Genomic DNA, 18,556 nt, shown 5'->3' on the forward strand with positions numbered 1-18,556 from the left:
TTGCTTTGAGCAAAAAAGAAAATGCAAAATGGATTAATGTTAAGTATTTTCCATAAATTAGAAAAAATCTGTCTATTTCAGACAACTCTTACAGACTGTTCACCGAGTGCCTTTCCGGACAAATTGTATTATAATTTACTTGCACAGAAATAAATATACTTTATACCATCTACTTGGGCTTCGTTTTAAGACTGCTTTAATTTCATACTGACAATAAAACACTTTAAATACTGAATTCATACTGTTAGGTTACATATAATCATTCTGATGTATTTTCAAAATAAGTGACATTTTATGTGAGGTTTCCAAATGCCTTTAAAATATAATACTTCCTTTTCAAGCCTAATGGGTATTTTTTCAAGACCAGACCTTCACATGCTGGTCAGATTTCAGTATTGTATTAGCACCTATAAATATAGATGAATCAGTTCAGTTTTTTCCATATAGTCTAATCTCTGATTATACAGGAAATTCACATACACCTTTAATAATGCATAATTTGATACTGATAGCCAACATAAACCCAAGTCTGTTCAGGCTGAGTCTCACTGTTGGGTTTTTCAGTGACCTCTGCTTTACACTACAGTTCTAAATAAATGTATGCATTCTATTGTCTGAACCAACTTTAATCTTAAACCAAATTAAGACAATAAGTCCTGCATATTACTGCTTTTGGGCGAGTACTGGACCTTTACTAGAGGCCCCGGAACAACCCACTTAATTGAGTCCATTTTCAACCAGTAACAGTTATTTTAGTATTGCTAGAGGAGGAATATATTTTTACACATCACTGAATAGATGCCAATATCTACTTAAATTTCTCATACTTGCTATTAGTGTCCACCTTGTTGGTCCATAATAGTTTGGTTATTGATGACTGAGGTTGCACATAAGTGAATAAGTCTTCAAAGTAGATGTTGAGTCCGGTTCTGCCTGAAATCTAATCTGCGCACACAGCTTATTCAGGCCGGAATGGAATGAATGCTGGCATTACCCTTCGTGTACCCATAACCAATTGAAGGAATGCAAGTTACTTAAAGACGTACTTGTTAATTTTAGTTATTTTAATCCTACATTAAGATCATGTGTGTGGCAATGTTACTCTGTTGTAAAGTACTGCTGGCTATTCCCAAAAGAATTAAACATGTATGTTTTTGCCTTTTCAGAAAAATGGAATTGAGAAGAACCTGGGCCTGGGCAAGTTGTCTCCCTATGAAGAAAAATTGGTGGCAGGGGCCATGGACGAGCTCAAGGGCTCCATTAAGAAAGGGGAGGATTTTGTAAAAAGCCGGAAGTGAAACGTGCAGTTGTAGGAGATAACCCTCCTTAATTTATTGAAACATCCATCATGTCACTTTAAAGACGTTCGGACAAACCACATGCTGTAAAGAGGGCTGCATTACTGATGTAATCCACCTGCTTAGTAGTGTAACTGATCTGAGCCTGACCATCAATAAAACAATTTTTATTTTGTCAGAGTACAAATGATAACTTTTGGTGTTTAGCGATCTGTCGATCTGCTCTAGAAGTGACATTTGTGGCCGTACCCTGGATTTCTAAACTTCGAAAGCTGTAAACCTTACCTGTAAATTGTTGCTTGTGTTCTAGAGTTAAATTGCACACATTTCAGAACACCTGCTTCGCTGTTAAGCCCTGTAGTTAAAACTCAGACAAAAAAATTAATGATCAATTCTCTTGAACCATCTTCAGGGTGGAGAACTGTTTTATATAATTAAAAAAATGTCGGCAGGAACAAGGGCACAGAATTGACAGGGTTTCAGGTTGATCAGCCAATATGGGTAATTTTTTACTAGTGCTTAAATATTGCCTATTTGAGTTGGAAATTACTAGGTTGGGTCATGTAAAAGGGGAGTGGGGACCCTCAGCATGGGTACATACAGATAAATGCAGTGTCTTATATTTGGTTGGAATAGAATAATGTTCCTTTCAATTGTCAAAGTGGGAGCGTATGTTCGTTCAGTTCTTGGCAATATGATACTTGATGTGCTTAAGGCCAAAGCCTTCAAACACTTTTCTGTAGTCCAGTCCAAGCTGACCTGTCTGTAGAGGGTACAGAATCGTGTTTGACAGTTTTATGGAGTATAGAGCGCTCTTCTAGTCTGAAATATGACATTTGGTACACACCCATGCTAGACTTGTGAAATTGACCCAATCCTCACCACATATGAGGTGTCCCAAGATGATGCCAATGTATATAGCTGAATGTATTTGAGGGAGGAACCAATAGTAGGGTCGTTTTTTGTGGATATGGCACCCTTCCAAGTCACCAAATGCAGATGGCTTTTCCATGTTAACTCTGCATTGTCCACAATTTAGTGCCTGTAACTCCAAACAAGTCTCTGCTTTATTGTCTAACACTTGAATATAGGTCAGTGAAACCTTTCTGGAACTGCTATCTAGAGCACTGGAACTTGCAGACTTGTTTCCCCCTCCAGGGATGAGGGACATTCAGGTATGTAGATCTTCTACTCTTGTGTGGAGTTATCCACTGTGTACAAAGAATTACCCAAGTGTTAACGGGGGTGGGGGAGAAGAGTTCCCGGACGTTGTTTAATTGAGGGGTTTGGGTATTGATTCTATCCTAGAGGAGCAGCAATTATGGCCAGATTGTTTTGTGCTTCTGAGCCCTCTGTCCAGTCACCCCTTCAAATTAGAATCTCGGGCAAGGTAAAGGCGCGAGACCTGTCTAAAGATTCTAAAATGTAGGTCATCAAATACACTACTGTGATTCAACCTCAAGACCTAGGGTCAAGATGAAACTACTGAGTGCCTCAGTCTGAATTATACCTGGCTGGTCAGGATGAGATGGATTGTCCTCCTACTTTGGCCTGGAATTCTCCTTTGCCGATCCTTGACGCTTGAACGACTCTAGGGTGAGGGGGGTGGAGGCTGGGGATCGAATGAGAGAGAATGAATAGATACACATTGTAAATCCTTCGAGAGAGCCTTCACACTGACGCAAAACAGCTGAATTGTGCTCATTGTACTCATGAGCTGATTCCGCCTACTCCCTTCACACTGCTTCGAAAATTGTCCTGCTTTGTAGGCATGTATGATGTAAAGCAAGCCCACCTACAACAAGTGATAGTTCCCCAACAACCCTTTATGCCGAATTCGGGCTTGTCCATTGCCATAACCCAAACCTAAATGGGTGATGCTGCTAGTGAGGGAAAAGAAGGTTCTGAACAAATGAAGGACTGGTGTAGCATAATAACCAATATCCACTGAATGGCGAAGTGGGGACATTGGCTAAAATACCTAGGCTGCGCCAAAGACAAATCAACCAATTAGCATGATATTTATGCAAATGACTTGTTTCAGAGAAGGTGCCTCTTCACATGCCTGTATTCTTAAGGATTCAGTCAGCACAATGTCTTGCAGTTCCTCTGGAGTAACAAGATATGACACACACGAAACCTTGATCTTTATTTTGCAGTCACTAGTTATGAATTTTGCCATAGAATTATTTCCCCATTATAGTGATAGGACTTTTTTCGGATGAATTTGTTTTCTTCAAATTGTAATGGTCCTACTACATATTACCCTCCAAGAGAACTCTGCTTTTATAGTTTACAGACTACTTCCTTTTGTTTGTTCTTGTGGTGTTTAGGTCTTGCCTAGGGTGCGTAGGAATGGGCTCTTTGAGGCATGCTGTTCCTAGAATATGGGCTTTAAGCACTGGCCAGCTTTTCAATTGGCTCCTCTTACTGCCTTATGAAAATGCTGGCTTTTTATTGGTGCGTAGGCTTAGTAGTCCCTTCCTTTGGACGGTTGTATCCTCCTATGAGGATTGCCCTCTTACATGAGCTCTTCTTCGTCAGGTTAGATGGGGAAACTTCGAGAGCACTATTTTGTTGTTGAGCACCCTCTGCTCTTGCTAACTGTTCCGTTGACTTCGTGCATGGGCTTCATGAAACTCTGCTTCATTTGTGTTTGCTGGTCTTCTGTGTATTACACTTGACTGCTGCTTAATCTCCCCATGCTAAAACCTCACAATACTTTTAGTAAAAACAATGAAAAATGTGCACTAGTCTTGGGGTTTGTCTTTGTGTTTGAGCTTTGCTGCTACTTACTCCACCCTGCCCTCTGGCACTCCACCCTGCCCATCGCCTTTCCCACCTTTCTCCTCCTGTCACTCCCTCACCCAACACTTCTCTTTAGGTCTCGGCCTGATCCAGCGCATGCGCTGGTCTTGCCGAGTATTCAGTAAGTGCTCTAGGAAATGCTACTTTGCGGCGATGAGCTTACTGTCATGCGCGCACCGCTGCCATCGGGTGCTCTCACTTTCTTAAAGAGCTCAGCAACAGGGCGCGCTTGTGCGGCGAAAGTGAAAGCAACCGATGGCAGCTGTGCACGTCACACGCGTGTACACAACTCCCGTTTGCGCCCTTGATCGTGATCACTTTCGCTGCCGTGCGTAGCCAATGCGTGTTTGACCCGCCTCCTGCTCGCGAGCTGTCTTGGTGCAGTGGACAGGCTTCCAGTGACGTTTTAGATTCGGGTCGTTGCAGCGGACCTTGTTTTAAAAAAAGTTCATAAAATGACCCCCCTCAGGCACAGCATTTCTTGATGGCTTGTCCCTATTACTCAGCACGGTCCTTTTGAGGTATTCAGCCGGCGTCAGCTCTTCGCTCTCACTCCCGGATCAATGACTCACTCAAGTTTCATTTTGAAGGGGCTTTAAAACGCAGCGTTTACGCGCATTCCCTGTCCAGCGCAAATACGACATAGTGTGCTGAATGTTATTCTGTTTGTTAGCATGTGTGCGAATCCTCTCGCTACCCCACACCTCTAAAAGAGATGATAAATAGATCCTTAAGGCATTATTGACTTTTAAATATATACTGCACTTCATGTGACTTTATCGAACTATCATCTAAAAATACCTCCCACTTGCTGGGGGTCTATGCCTTTGCCACCAGAGGTTGCAACAGATAAAAAATAAATATTACCATGTAATGATAGGCTTTGTCGTTTTCTTGGCAAATTGTGGTGTGAGAAGTATTCCCAATAGTAAACAAATACTCACCACTTTTTACAGGGCCTATTCTTTACCCCTATCCTTTCAACACCCTAAAAGGGGTGCATTGTAGTCCGGCTAGTTTTCTGCCCGTAAGGTTGCCAAAAAACAGTACTCTACTCCCTTTGTTCCATCGAACATGGCAGGCCATGTGGCATAGGAAAGGTGCCACAGGCCCTAATGCCTGCAAAGAAAATGCCACCTAATATCCTCTGGCTTAGCATTAAAAACCGCTATCACTGGTCTGCAATAGACCCCCCCCCCCCCCCCCCCATACATAGATCTCTGGGCCCCGGTGCCCCTGCACCTGCTACACTGTTAATCGCGCCCCGTGCAGCAAATAATGACCTTACAGGCGAGAAGATATTTGCAGAAAAGCCACATTTCTAAAAGGTTGTATATTTGTGGAACCCTGAATCCCAGAGTCGCAGTCACACACATGGTGACAGACAGTCCTTCTCCAACCAGTGCAGTGACAGTTAATGTCCGCAGGCCTTTGTCAGGCACGAGATCCGCGAGACAGCCCTGGGGATGTTGGCAGCGGTGACACTCGTCAGCAGACTGCTTTAATCAGTTAAGTATTTGTTTTCTAATAACGAGTGCCTCTTTCTGGCACAGAACCCATAAATGACTCTGCTTACATTAAAGCCGACAGCAGGCTTTCTTCCGGTGTAGACGTTGTGCACTTTGACTTCTGAATTCTCTTGTCCCTTGTTCCATAAGCGTGCATTAAAAATCATTTGTAAAGTATGTGTAGTTAACATATCTTTCCTTTCGTTCTGAATTCAGGCCGACTGCTTAACAGATTTTATAGATGACATGAAGAATACAACAAATCATTCCTTTGTGTAACAGCTGCAGTGACCTATATACACAACATCTGGATAAAAGACACGTTTTTCCCCCATTCCTCTTTGTTCCACACTGCGAGGGCGCTGCACACCGGCAACGGTGTGTGATCAGCTCAGATATTTCACAGCTGCTGCTGTGTTCGGCGCCTTATCTCAAGGAATGCCACCGTGTGAATTACATTCTTTCAGCACATATCAAACAATTCTTTTTGTGAGCGTGGACGACGTTATGTTTCTTCAACTGTGCCCCTTATAGTTTGTGTGGATACACGCAATGCACCAAACGGGAATTATCGTGCGTTTTACAGCATAGGGGTGAGCAAGGACTCATGTGTTAAAGACATTATTAACTCTAGAGCCAGTCAATAACTCTGGTTATAGACCCTTATCGTCCAACTGATTGCTGATAACTACTGGCATTCTTGAAGTTCTCCAGTCAGTAATGCTGCAATATGATGACGTGTACCGTATCCCAAATAGAACACAATGGCTATGGGCAGTGCTTAATTTCCTTCACTGGCTCCACCCATTTCCTTCACTGGCTCCACCCATTTCCTTCACTGGCTCCACCCACATCCTCAACTGGCTCGGCTGAATGTGAATTCCTACCTTGTTCATCTTGCTCTCTTTTCTCACTCATTCTCACATTTGACAGGACCAACAGTGGGCGCTTCTTACATACAGGTACAACAGAGGGCACATCTCACACAGACTGGAAGAGGGGGCGCATCTCACACAGACTGGAACAGGGGGCGCATCTCACACAGACTGGAACAGGGGGCGCATCTCACACAGACTGGAACAGGGGGTGCATTTCACACAGACTGGAACAGGGGGTGCATTTCACACAGACTGGATCAGGGGGTGCATTTCACACAGACTGGAACAGGGGGTGCATTTCACACAGACTGGAACAGGGGGTGCATTTCACACAGACAGGAACAGGGGGCACATCTCACACAGACAGGAACAGGGGGCACATCTCACAGACCAGAACTGACCTCTATCTCACTCACACTCTCTATCACCCTCAGTCTATCTATCACCCTCAGTCTATCTATCGCCCTCAGTCTATCTATCGCCCTCAGTCTATCTATCGCCCTCAGTCTATCTATCTATTGCCCTCAGTCTATCTATCGCCCTCAGTCTATCTATCTATTGCCCTCAGTCTATCTATCACCCTCGGTCTATCTATCGCCCTCGGTCTATCTATCGCCCTCTATCGCATCACCACAGCATCACTCAGCGCCACCACAGCATTAATCTGTGCAACCATTCAACAACTGGTTCAAACATGTTCTCTCAATGTTTCAAACTTTATTACAAATGTCACAAAAATATGTTAATATTTCACTTCTGTTCTTGGATTTTCGTCACAATAAAATACACCGAACATAATCTTCACAAAAGTTATTTACAAAACTTTAAGCTATTGCCATTATAAATTATAATAACTTTTATTTAAGTATTAATTATTTAAAAAAAATTAAAAGCCATTCTTGTTTGTAATATCGATACATCTAAGTCACGTAAATACAACACTTATTGCATTACAAATGCTATAGGTGTCACATTTGCGAAAGTTATAACTATTGGCATTGTAAATGACAGCTACTAATTTCGTTATTTTCAAAACCAACACATAAATAAACAAGCATTGGCATAGCCAATAGGTCTCGCCTTTGGGACCTTATAGGTATTTAGTTATGCAGCAGGTCCCAAAGGCGAGACTATTGGCTATACCAATGCTTGTTGTTATATCTGGGCATGTTGAGAGGGTACTGGATGGAAATCCCATACTTCCCCCCCCCCCCCCCCTTTCTTCCAAGATAAAACCTTCATTAGTTGTGCAAAGGGAAAGTCAGTTGTCTAGTGCCTCCTTTACCAAGCCTTAATTACTGTTATAACAAAACTGCGAGTTGTTCATGCTTTGTGCATCGCGTGAACTGAATTACTTCATGATGCACTCAAAAGAGATGGTCACTGAAAGGAAACAGTAAGAAAAAAATATTTCCAGGGCCACCGAATTTGGTGAAGTTGAAGCCTGGATGAATTCTCTGAGCCAGCCTTTGGAGCTAGTAATTGCCCCAGGCCCTTTAAAAGTTTGCGAATGCTCTGCTAACATGCCCACTTTTTTTTTTTACACAGTATGCACTCAGCTCTCCCTTATACATCAATGCACCCATGCGTGGCCCCTCCATTCTTCAAGCCATTAGTAAGTTGTAGTCACCAACCTACCCATCCATGCACACAAACTCTTAGTTGAAGAAGCACGTTAAACATATGGATAAAAAAAAAACTCTGGCCTTTTTGCTTTACCAAAGCTTGCATTTTTTTGTTAGTTATGACCCCCAGGTGATCTCATATAAAGACTTTTGTGACTTATAAATAGCTGCAGTACAATAAATACTTTCCTTTTGCAGTTTGTAGCGCCAACTGGCTCAGAAGGTATTGGAGCACCAGTGCCATCGCAGAAGGAGACAATCATGTTTTATTGAAGGCGATGGGAGATTTGCCCAGAATCACAGGATGTTGACGAAGCCGAGACTTGGGCCTGGTTTCCCACCGGCACATCTTCACCCCTTATTTATTGTTGTTTCTTGTGCACTGAAAGTGAGTGGAGGAGGAGAAGTTGGGTTTGGTGACGCCCACCCTTCATCTTAGTGTACCCACGAGTAAAACTAACTTCAATCAATTTAGGTGAAATTGGAGCCTATGTTGCAGATATTTAACTGTAAGGACATCTGTATGGTAACGAAACATCGTCTCATTCACTCACTTCGAGTAAGGTCAGGTAAGGTCTCTTCAGGTTGAGGATGTGCAGGTTGCTGATGATTGGCAGAGGCCTCAGTCCGGGAGGAAAGTTGCTGTATTTGTCGCTCTTCCGTCCATTTATAATTTTTAAAACAACAATCGCGCCCAAAACACAGGCAAGAAGAGTGGCAATTGGATCTGGAAAATACATGTCCTTTTCACACGGCAAGGGACGACATGGGAAACCTCAGTGGAATGTGAAATGCAGTTTTCTGGCATGGAAGAAATGCTAGACGATGTTGGGGTAAAGAAAACTGGCACGATAAGAAAAAGAAAAAAGGCACGCAGATCAAAGATGGAAGAAAAGTGTAGGTCAGATAATTTCAGCACTGAGAGATGGCTTGAGTGAAATCCTAGCAAGGCAGACTCAGTTTTACATATTTCCGTCGTAAGTAAATGTAGTGCCATTGAATTGAATAACAAACGTGTTTATACCACTTAGATACAACAGAAATGTGGTGTAATGTGCTATATCAACAAGCAATTGACTGCAAAATGGTTAAAGTTCATATGGAATCTGTCAATGACAATGTACAGTACCAAGCGTAGAGCTATCTATCACTGTTGACATAATGGGCGAAATCCAAACAAGAACAAACCTTGGCCCTAAATTTAAATTAAAAAAACAAGCATTGGCTCCGCGCAGCAGCATAAGTAAAAACGATCGCTATCAAGGGGGCAAACGGGAGTTGTGGGCACATTTATGATGTGCACAGCTGCCATCGGGTGCTCTCACTTTTGCCACACAAGCACGTGCTGTTGCTGAGCTCGTTAAGAAAGTGAGATATATAAGTTGTTGGGCAAACAGATACTACCCTATTTATTAGACCTGTTTCTAGGGATACAACATCTCTCAGCTACACCAGAGTCTTGGAAACACACTAATATAGCGATATTCCCAAAAAAGGGGAAACCTCCCCAGTTTCCATCTTCATATAGACCCATATCACTCATAAACTCTGACTCAAAGCTATACTCCAAGATACTTGCAAACCGACTGAGGGGGGTCATAGAACATCTCGTATCCTCATGGCAACATGGCTTTATCCCTGGGAGGGGAACGACTGATCATACCCGTAGAGTCATTGCCTTATTCGACATCATGGGCGCCACGGGGGGGAGAGATGTTGATGGTCCTACTTGATGCCGAAAAGGCATTTGATCGAGTGTCTTGGCGGTTCTTATGGGAAATTATGGAATTCAACAACTTTGGCCCAGGCTTTATCAAAGCCCTAAAAGCTCTGTATATCAGCCCTAGGGCTAAACTATCCATTGAAGGCTTTGAGTCAGAGTTTGTAGAGGTACAAAGAGGCACTAGGCAGGGCTGTCCTTGTTCCCCGATATTATTTGCCCTAGTAATTAATCCTTTAATTTTAAAGCTTCTTAACTCCCCCCAAATACAACCAGTTAAGGTGGGTTCGTATTCTACTAAAATGTTGGCATACGCCGACGATATTGCCGTGCTCACAACCAAACCGGCCGATGCAATAACAGAAATAGAACAAATAACCCAGGTTTTTGGATTCTACTCTGGCTATTCACTAAATAGAGATAAAACCATGGTTTTATGTACAAATAATATCATATATGACAGTCCCTATAAAGTCAAAAATGCAACCTATCTCGGTGTAAATATTTCTCCTGAGGTAAAAGAGATTAACCGGCTTAATTATGATCCTTTGATCAAGGCAGTAAAAACAGATCTTAAGAGGGTAGATAACTTACATCTTTCAATAATAGGGAGAGCAAATTATATTAAAATGAGCATATTTCCTAGAATACTCTATCTATTCCGGGCTATTCCATTGATGGCCGACGGTAGCATTGTTAAAATTTTTGATTCCACAATATCTAAATTTATATGGAACTATGGCAAAATAAGGAGAGCATTACCATCACTAACTCTCCCCCTACATAGAGGCGGCCTTGGTATCCCGAACTTGACATTCTATCTCTGGGCGACACTACTCCAACAAACGGGCCTGCTCTTTAAAGTTAAACCTTCCAATCTACCCAACATAGACTCTTATATCCCCTCTATTTTTGAACTTGGACTAGGTGATAAATGTTGAGGGCTATTTTTGAAACAACTCGAAGCGTCATATTATAAAAAGACCAAGTTTAAGGTGATTGGAGACGCATGGAAAATCTGGAAACTTGCCTCCAAACAACTAGGCATACCCAAAATAACAAGATACACCTCTCTTTGGCATAGTAAGATCATATTGTCATCTTTGATAGATAATGTCTCTAGGAGATGGGAGAATTTAGGCATATATACACTTGGTCATTTTTTTGGACAGAATGTTATTCCATCTTTTGAGGGACTACAACAGAGATTTGATATTCCATCCACAGATTATCTAAAATATTTCCAAGTCTACACCAATATCCGTAACTCTAAACTTAATATTAATTTAGATAGTTTTTATTTTTTCTCTATTATTGAGAAACGAGCTACTAGGATAGGTACTTTATATGATATATTTTCTCAATCCTCTAATGACGATCTAGATCGTGTTGAGAGATCCTGGGCACAAAAACTCGGAAATCCAGATGTAGATATCGACTATTCCCTAACTCTTTACACAACATTATTTTTAGCACCTAACCTTAAATCACAATATTTTAAAACTATTTACAACCTTTATTTTACTCCGGCTAAACTCTTCACCTGGGGATTACGAGTTGATGATTGCTGCCCCAGAAGTAGACAGGGACAAGCAAATCTAATTCACACGTTTGCCGAATGTCCGAAACTAGATAATTTATAAACATTGATTGGGGGATTTTGGGCTCAAGTTTTCGGGCGGAATCTTAGATCTTCCGCTACCCTATTTCTTCTAGGTCACGACTAATCCTTAGGCTACAGTTTGGAGGAACAGAGGATTGTATTCCTGGGCACTGCCGTCTTTCGTATTATTCTGGCGGCCTGTTGGAAAGATCCCAACGTACCCACCTTTCAGATGTGGCTTAGTCGATTTCTTGCCACATATAAGCAGGAGATAGCTATATATAGCACAAGAGGTAGGAAAGCTAGAGCCCGGGGTACCCAGATCTGGGCCCCAGTTTCCAACTGGTACTCCAATGTAAGATCTCCCCCCTGATAAGAGAAGGGCCGACATGATATGACGAGGCAAACTGTGTGAATTTTCACTTTATATCCTTTATTTTTCATATCAGTCGTGCAAATATATTGGGTTGTAATGGTTCTGTTCTTTGTCTTTTTTATATATTATTTATTGGTCTTTCTTTCGTATGTATTTTATTCCTATTAACTTTCCTGATGTACTACTGTTTCATTAAGAATTCATTCATTTGTAAAGAAAATGTTTGATTGATTGAATACTACAGATCATGCTCAATAAAAATGAAAAATAAAAAGAAAGTGAGAGCACCTGATGGCAACTGTGCACGTCACGCGCGCGCTTGTGCACGTGACTGTAAGCTCATCGCCGCAAAGTAGCGTTTCCCAGAGCACCTACTGAATGCTCGGTCAGACCAGCGCATGCGCTGAATCGGTCCGAGACCTAAAAATGTGTCATTCACAATAACAGTAGCTCAAACTTTCGTAATGCGAGATCTATTGCATTACAAATGCTTTTTAAAAAAAGTTTTTGGGTTGTATTATTTTGCAGCGCCATATATAGCGTGAACTGTACCTGAAGGTTCTGAACGCTTTACATGACCACCAGTTGCATTACAGATGGACATGTTCAATTTACAGCCGGGGCTGACACCAGGAATCTAATGTAGTTCCCCAGTTTCAAGGTCTACTGCTCTGGTTGTTCGTCTCGTCATTGCTCCCTCCTCTTCCCCCTCCCTTTTTCCCTCCTCGCATGGCGCTGTCCATCACTGGCTACACATGGGTAAAGGTGGAGACAGCGGGTCACTGAAGCAGTGTGGTTTGCTTGCTCTCTTTGGCTGCTCGACCCAATAGCCGGTTTATTTCAAGCTTTCGAGTTAGCCAGGGCACAAGTCCTAAAAGAAAAAAGTGGGGGGACGCTGTCACCGAAAGTGATGTCACGAAAGGTGACTTGCACCATCAGGCTCACTGTCTCCCCTTGCTAACCCCTTATATGTGATTGCATCTGAGAAGCCAGCGTGTGTGCAGCGTGCTGTGAGCTCCGATCTCGTCTCAAAGAAGCCAGAGGGTGGAGTCCAGCTGTTTGGCAGGGGGGACGGCGTCCTCCCGGTAAAATAAGTGGGGGTCGCCGTCCACTCGCGTGGTACCCAACTCAAGCCCTGGAGTTAGCTGCTCCCAACTTTGTGCCGCCGCAAACTGCCCCTTATCTAATGAACATGCTGGTCTTTGCTGGTATTCAAAGATCTTATGTACTTAACTGCATACCCTGTCATGGCGTTTGGGACCTCACAAGTGGGGACACAGAGCTCCAGCACTTTCATGTGGCCACAGTAGTAAGCACTATGCTGCACCTCCAGGCAAACAGTTGTGTGTGTGTACTGCCAATGGCACATGCCTTCTCCTCTGTCCAATTTACCACATGATCCAAGCAGAGTACTCTTGTTACTTGTTGACAATGTGTGACTCCTGGTGTCAGGTTCTGTAACATCTTTTACGTGTTTGCCACTTCATGTTTGCTGGGAAGTAACCATCTCTTGTCATGAGGAAAGGTCAACTGCTACGAAGTACAGGCAGGGTTGGAACATTGCTGAAGCGACAGCTTGTATCATGCTTGCATTAGTGCCTCGTTCCAGTTGTTATAGTGGTACATGCCATAATTGTACCTAAAAAGGCAGTCAATTGCTTATCCCATTGAAGTGTTTTTTCTTTTTCTCGCACCCCCTCTCGTCATTTTGCTGCAGTTGTAAGGCAATGTGAGCCAGCTCCATTAATCTGCACGGTGCTTTAAGGGTGCAGTACCTTATGTGGCTAATAGAAGTCCCTTTAGAACTCCAGAGGGACACCTAGTAAAAACCTGTGGTACTGCACTCTTTTCTTGTTTTGTGGATTTTGTTTTATTGCTTATTCTACTGCTGGGATATTTTGCAGAAAAAAACATAACTAACAAAGTTGACCTCCTGTAGCGCTTTTATGATCCTAAAAGCCAGGTGGCTGTGTTGTGCCTAATAAAAATGTGAATTAGGCATGCAGGGCCCCAGGAAATGTGCTGCATTACAGTGGCACGCTCAAACATTGGGTGGATAGTGTTCACATCAAAGTCTACAAGGCAATGTGTCCCTAGGGGGAAGACTAAAACATAATTTCAATATAACGTCAATTAGAAAGGACCGATTAAAAAGAAAGTTCCAGATAGAAATGAGAAAAACTGCAGGTTTCTTACGAAGTACAATACTGAAAAGTGAAGAAAAAAATGCACATGCACCAATGTAATTGAATTTCATACGTCTTTTTCCATGAATACTATGAAATGCACAATAATAAAATGAGTAAATAAAAAAAATCAGGAAATGTTAAACATAACCGCATTCTTAGTAGGCCAAACAGAGTCATCAAAAGAATTCTGGTTTACCCCCAATCCAGGGTTATAAATAAATATTTGTCTTGCATACATTTTCTTTTTTTTTTTAAACTGCAAAGTCAACATGGCATTAACATTGCTCCAACAAATCGCATTTCAACATGTTACATAACCCTTAGCACTAACCACATGAATACTGATTTGCCCTTCCTGACCTAATTTCACACACAGGAGTTGGAACAAACTAGTTGCATAAGCAGAACAGTTTACAAGTGGAAAGTCTGTCAATATTTTCACAAAAGGCTTCCTGTAGTGAGCCCAAGATGATCTGTGTCCTACAAAATAAACACTCCATATCTTGCTGCAAGTAGCTTCAAGCGAAAAGTGTAAACTTAGAATGAACATCATGATTAAGGCTCTCAGTTTTTAAAGGTAAATACAGACAGAATTTTTTTTGTTTTGTGTCTGTATTTATTTGTAACCACATGCGTGCGGGGGTTATTTTTGCGCTACGCGGCTTTTTTCCAAACGCCGAGTAACATGACTAGCTCAGCTCGTCATCAGCACACGACCACCGTGGCTGATGACGAGCTGAGCTCGTCATCAGCATCGAAGGGGTTAAAGACGGAAAAATACAGAAAGTTTTATGCTTCTTGTGGGTGATTGTCCATGCTGTCTTTCATGCTTTCTGGAACAGCTGAGCAGATATACAGCTTGGAAAGTTAAAAAAGAGGTTCTGATCTCCTTAATTACAGCCATATGTTAATATATATGTGTATTATAATGCTGATATTTACCTGTGGATATGATGTTTCGCTATATTTGGCTGCTTAATTTGCTAAAATGCAACAGATAGCAAAGTATGAGTGCATGTTTATCAGTTAAATAAATGTGGAAATATACAATTTTACGACTTTTTATTCTGAAAACACAAAACAAATATGGATAAGTACCTAAGAGATGGCCATAAAATAAATATGGATAAATAGAGAGAAATGTTAAAAAAACACATACCATAAAACCGGGAGCCCTAATCATGATACCGTATCCATTTTAACCTCTTGGCTGCTAATGACAAGGGTAACTCGTCATGGACTTTCCATTGATTTCAATTGAAATTAGATGAGAATAGTAAAATGGCCTTAGCAGTAAAGGCGATGATGAGTGAGGCCATGTTAGCCTAAGCTAGAAAAAACAAAACTAAAAAACATCATAGCACATTTGTTTCAATGGTAATAGCCCTATATCAGTTTACACTTGTGAATTATGAAGTAAAGGGACTAATATTAAGGCACATTTTAGTTCAAATGCACAGAATCTCTCAGCATGAGGGAGTAATGCCATTTTGACCAATTCCTACAATGAAGAACGTTATGCTGGTTTATTTCATTTTAGGAGAAAGTTAAACTCGTGAATTCCTTTTCCATGAAGATAGAATGTTTAGGCGGAAAAGGAAACTATGGAGAAAGAGGCAAGCATGCAGAAGGCAGATGGGGTGGTTCTACAGAAAATTGGTAGCATAGAGGGATGAGTAATAGGGTTGTTATAATAAGAAAAAGCAAGACTAGGGATTATTAAACTGGGAGTACACTGGAAGTGGGATTACGTTTTTGTGTTATTATTATAATAATACGAGATGGGGGAGCAAGAGGTTTGTGTAGTAACATTTTATACAACAATAGGAATAAAGCTCCAGTGGGAGTAAGGGGATTGTAAAAGAAATTGGTGTAAGGAGGGAGGGGGAGTAAGCTTTTGATAAAGAAGCAAAGCATGAGGGAAAGCAAGGGGTTCACAAAAAGCAGGAGTGGACACAAGGTGTTTGGGGAAAAACAATGGGAGTAAAACAGAGTACAGGGTTTGAAAAATAAACGGAGTAGATTGGGAATATGGTTTGGGAGTAAGGTTTTAAAAAATTGAATCAATTTGTGAGTAAGGGATTTGTGAAAGATTGAGTAAAGCAAGGTAAGAGGTTTTGACAAAGTAAATGTCGAAGGGAATTAAGGGCTATGTTAAAGTTTCTTGGGGAGGAGTAAGTGTTAATTTTAAAAGAAAATGAGGAGAAGGAAGTAAGGTGTCTGAAATAAAATGGACCAAATTGGTATTCCAGTCTTTGGGATGGGGGAAGATATGAAGGATAAGGTGGGGGCCCCCACCCCCTATTAAGCCACAAAACTCAAATCAAACCTGAAGAATCAAAAGTTTCTTCAAGAATGGCTTTCACCAGGTATCTATCCTCTGCTTTGTGAAAGTCATTCTGAAAGAATAATTCAACAGTGGTTTGAAGAAAATTTTGACCCAACCAATTTCTACATGTTGGATTTTCGTTGAGATCCCATACAACTGAAGTGGTAGTAAGTTGCAGGGACTGAATGTGCCCTTTTCCACTCTACCAGATATCAAGAGTTTATTTAGGTCCGGGTTCCAGGAAATCGATTTGAACTATATCAAACCCACCAAGAAAAGATAAACTGAAGAGGAAACCATTGTTTCATGCAGGCTGGTGATGCCTTGTCATTCATATGACACATTCACTCTTCATATAGTCTCTTTGCAAGGCATATATGTGCAACATCCCCAGCCGCGGTGCGTCCATTGGGGTGTAGCCCCACCAGCCACAATGGACTCGCATCGCGGCCGCTGGCCTCAATCGTATCTATAAAATACATTGCAGCAGCAACAATCCGCCTCAGCCCACCGCTGGTAATTGTGCAGGGGGGTGTGGGGGGTGGGCTGCAGCTTGAGTGACACTCAGGCTGCAGCAGACCGTAGTGCGCAGTCCCGCTGGGGAACTTACTGTGCACTGTGCGCATGCTTGGGATAGTTGGCAACTATCTCAAGCATGCGCACTGTAAGTTCCCCAGCGGGACCCAGGGGTACTTGTTCGCTTGCCACAGCCCGGGTTTTCAAAGGGCGACAGGGCGAGCAGCAAATGTGCCCCCCTAGCCAATCCTGACGCTGCATGCAGCGCCAGGATTGGCTGGTTCAACACGCAGCATCTATCATTGCATGCCGCGTGTGCGGGTGGCACACACACGTCTGTCGCACGAGCTGCGAGGAGGATGTCGGCCCGCTTAACGGACAGGAAAGTACCTTCCGAGATTAGCCAACTCCGGTGAAATGGCTTTTAATAGCCCTTGGATCGTCGCTCTCTGAGGTAACGCAAAGTTTGTTTCTATTCGAGGAGAAAACAATCCCACACCTGAGGGCACGGTGGAATGTGCCTTTCCTGCCAGTGGGAACGGGCTCTAGGTTGCTGGCAGGGTCTCCCTCATGCAGACGGTCTCGAGGTCGGCTCCAACCCCTGTTTCCTACTTGGGATGTATTGGTTGTGGCACAGGCTAATGAGCACCCGTTCACTCTGACGGGCCGCATTTCACACCACGGAGGGATGTTGACCGAAGCTGGTGTACGTGCTGGTAGGGCGGAGGATCCCACATTCAGCCTGGGCCTCCTTGGCCGATGCACAGGCACTGATTTATTTTACATGTGTGGTTTCCTTCTGGACCAGGTGACAATTCCGAAGACCAGGGAAATCCGGGCATTGCATGGATGTTGGCGTCTCGATGAAAATGAAAGTGGGGACCAGGATGATGGCATTTAAAAGAGTTGTCCCAACCTCTCACCTTTTCAACCTTGAGGGATTCATCCATGATCCATCTCAGGCACTGCATGCACAGTGGGTTGTTGATTATTTTGCCCAGCTGCACAGGCATATCCAGACACCACTGTACTAAACAAAGCAGTGGGCAGGAGGATAGTGAAGTATTTTAGCAACTGATGAATTGTTGGGCTCCGTGGGAAGAATTCTGAGAACGGGGTGGGCCCTGGAGCGAGCAGCCACACTGGGCCCTGGCTTCGGGCAGGGGTGTCGTGTTTACCAATATATTATGGTGTGAAGAGCTCTTACTGCCTCAAAGGATTGGAGGTTTTGCCTAGTGGAAGCTTTAACTCATGTATGGTAGCACAGTGGGTTAACACACCTGCTGCAAAATGTGTGTACAATGCAGATCACAAGCGCATTTAATGTGAATAGCTCATTGGGTTATTCCGCTGCTCTGAGAGGTCCTGTTGTATGGCAGCGTAAACTACAAATTCTAGATTAGAGCGTGATAAAATGTACCCAGCCTTTCAAAGGGCGATACTAGGGTAGGAGGACTCAGTGGCAAGGGACAGTGCTGTTCAGCAGGCATGTTGACTGTTGGAGTTTCTGGAGAATTCGAGCATGAACCTGCAGATTGCAACACAGGTCCCCACTGCATTAGAGACCCCCCCCGCTCTGAGCATGATGTGCACGGTCTGATTGCAGACACGGGCGTGTAGGCAATAAACAAAGAATTGAGCACTCCTCAACATCCCTAGATTAGCCTATCACAGTGCAGCGCAACAGCAATTTTGCAGGCAATACC

The 18,556-nt window shown here is 42.7% G+C and overlaps 1 protein-coding gene across 1 annotated transcript in view; it reads left to right on the forward strand.

The window, feature by feature from the left end:
* The window catches only part of MDH2 (malate dehydrogenase 2), a 36,528-nt gene extending 35,043 nt beyond the window's left edge, over positions 1 to 1,485 (forward strand). The window contains exon 9 of the mRNA XM_086954775.1: positions 1,167 to 1,485. Coding sequence (XP_086810901.1) covers positions 1,167 to 1,298 — 132 coding nt within the window. The 3' untranslated portion in view covers positions 1,299 to 1,485. The remainder of the gene's footprint in view (positions 1 to 1,166) is intronic.
* Positions 1,486 to 18,556: the final 17,071 nt, after the last annotated feature.

This window comes from Lissotriton vulgaris, chromosome 2_1 (assembly GCF_964263255.1).
Source record: "Lissotriton vulgaris chromosome 2_1, aLisVul1.2, whole genome shotgun sequence".
NCBI classification, from domain to species: Eukaryota; Metazoa; Chordata; class Amphibia; order Caudata; family Salamandridae; genus Lissotriton; species Lissotriton vulgaris.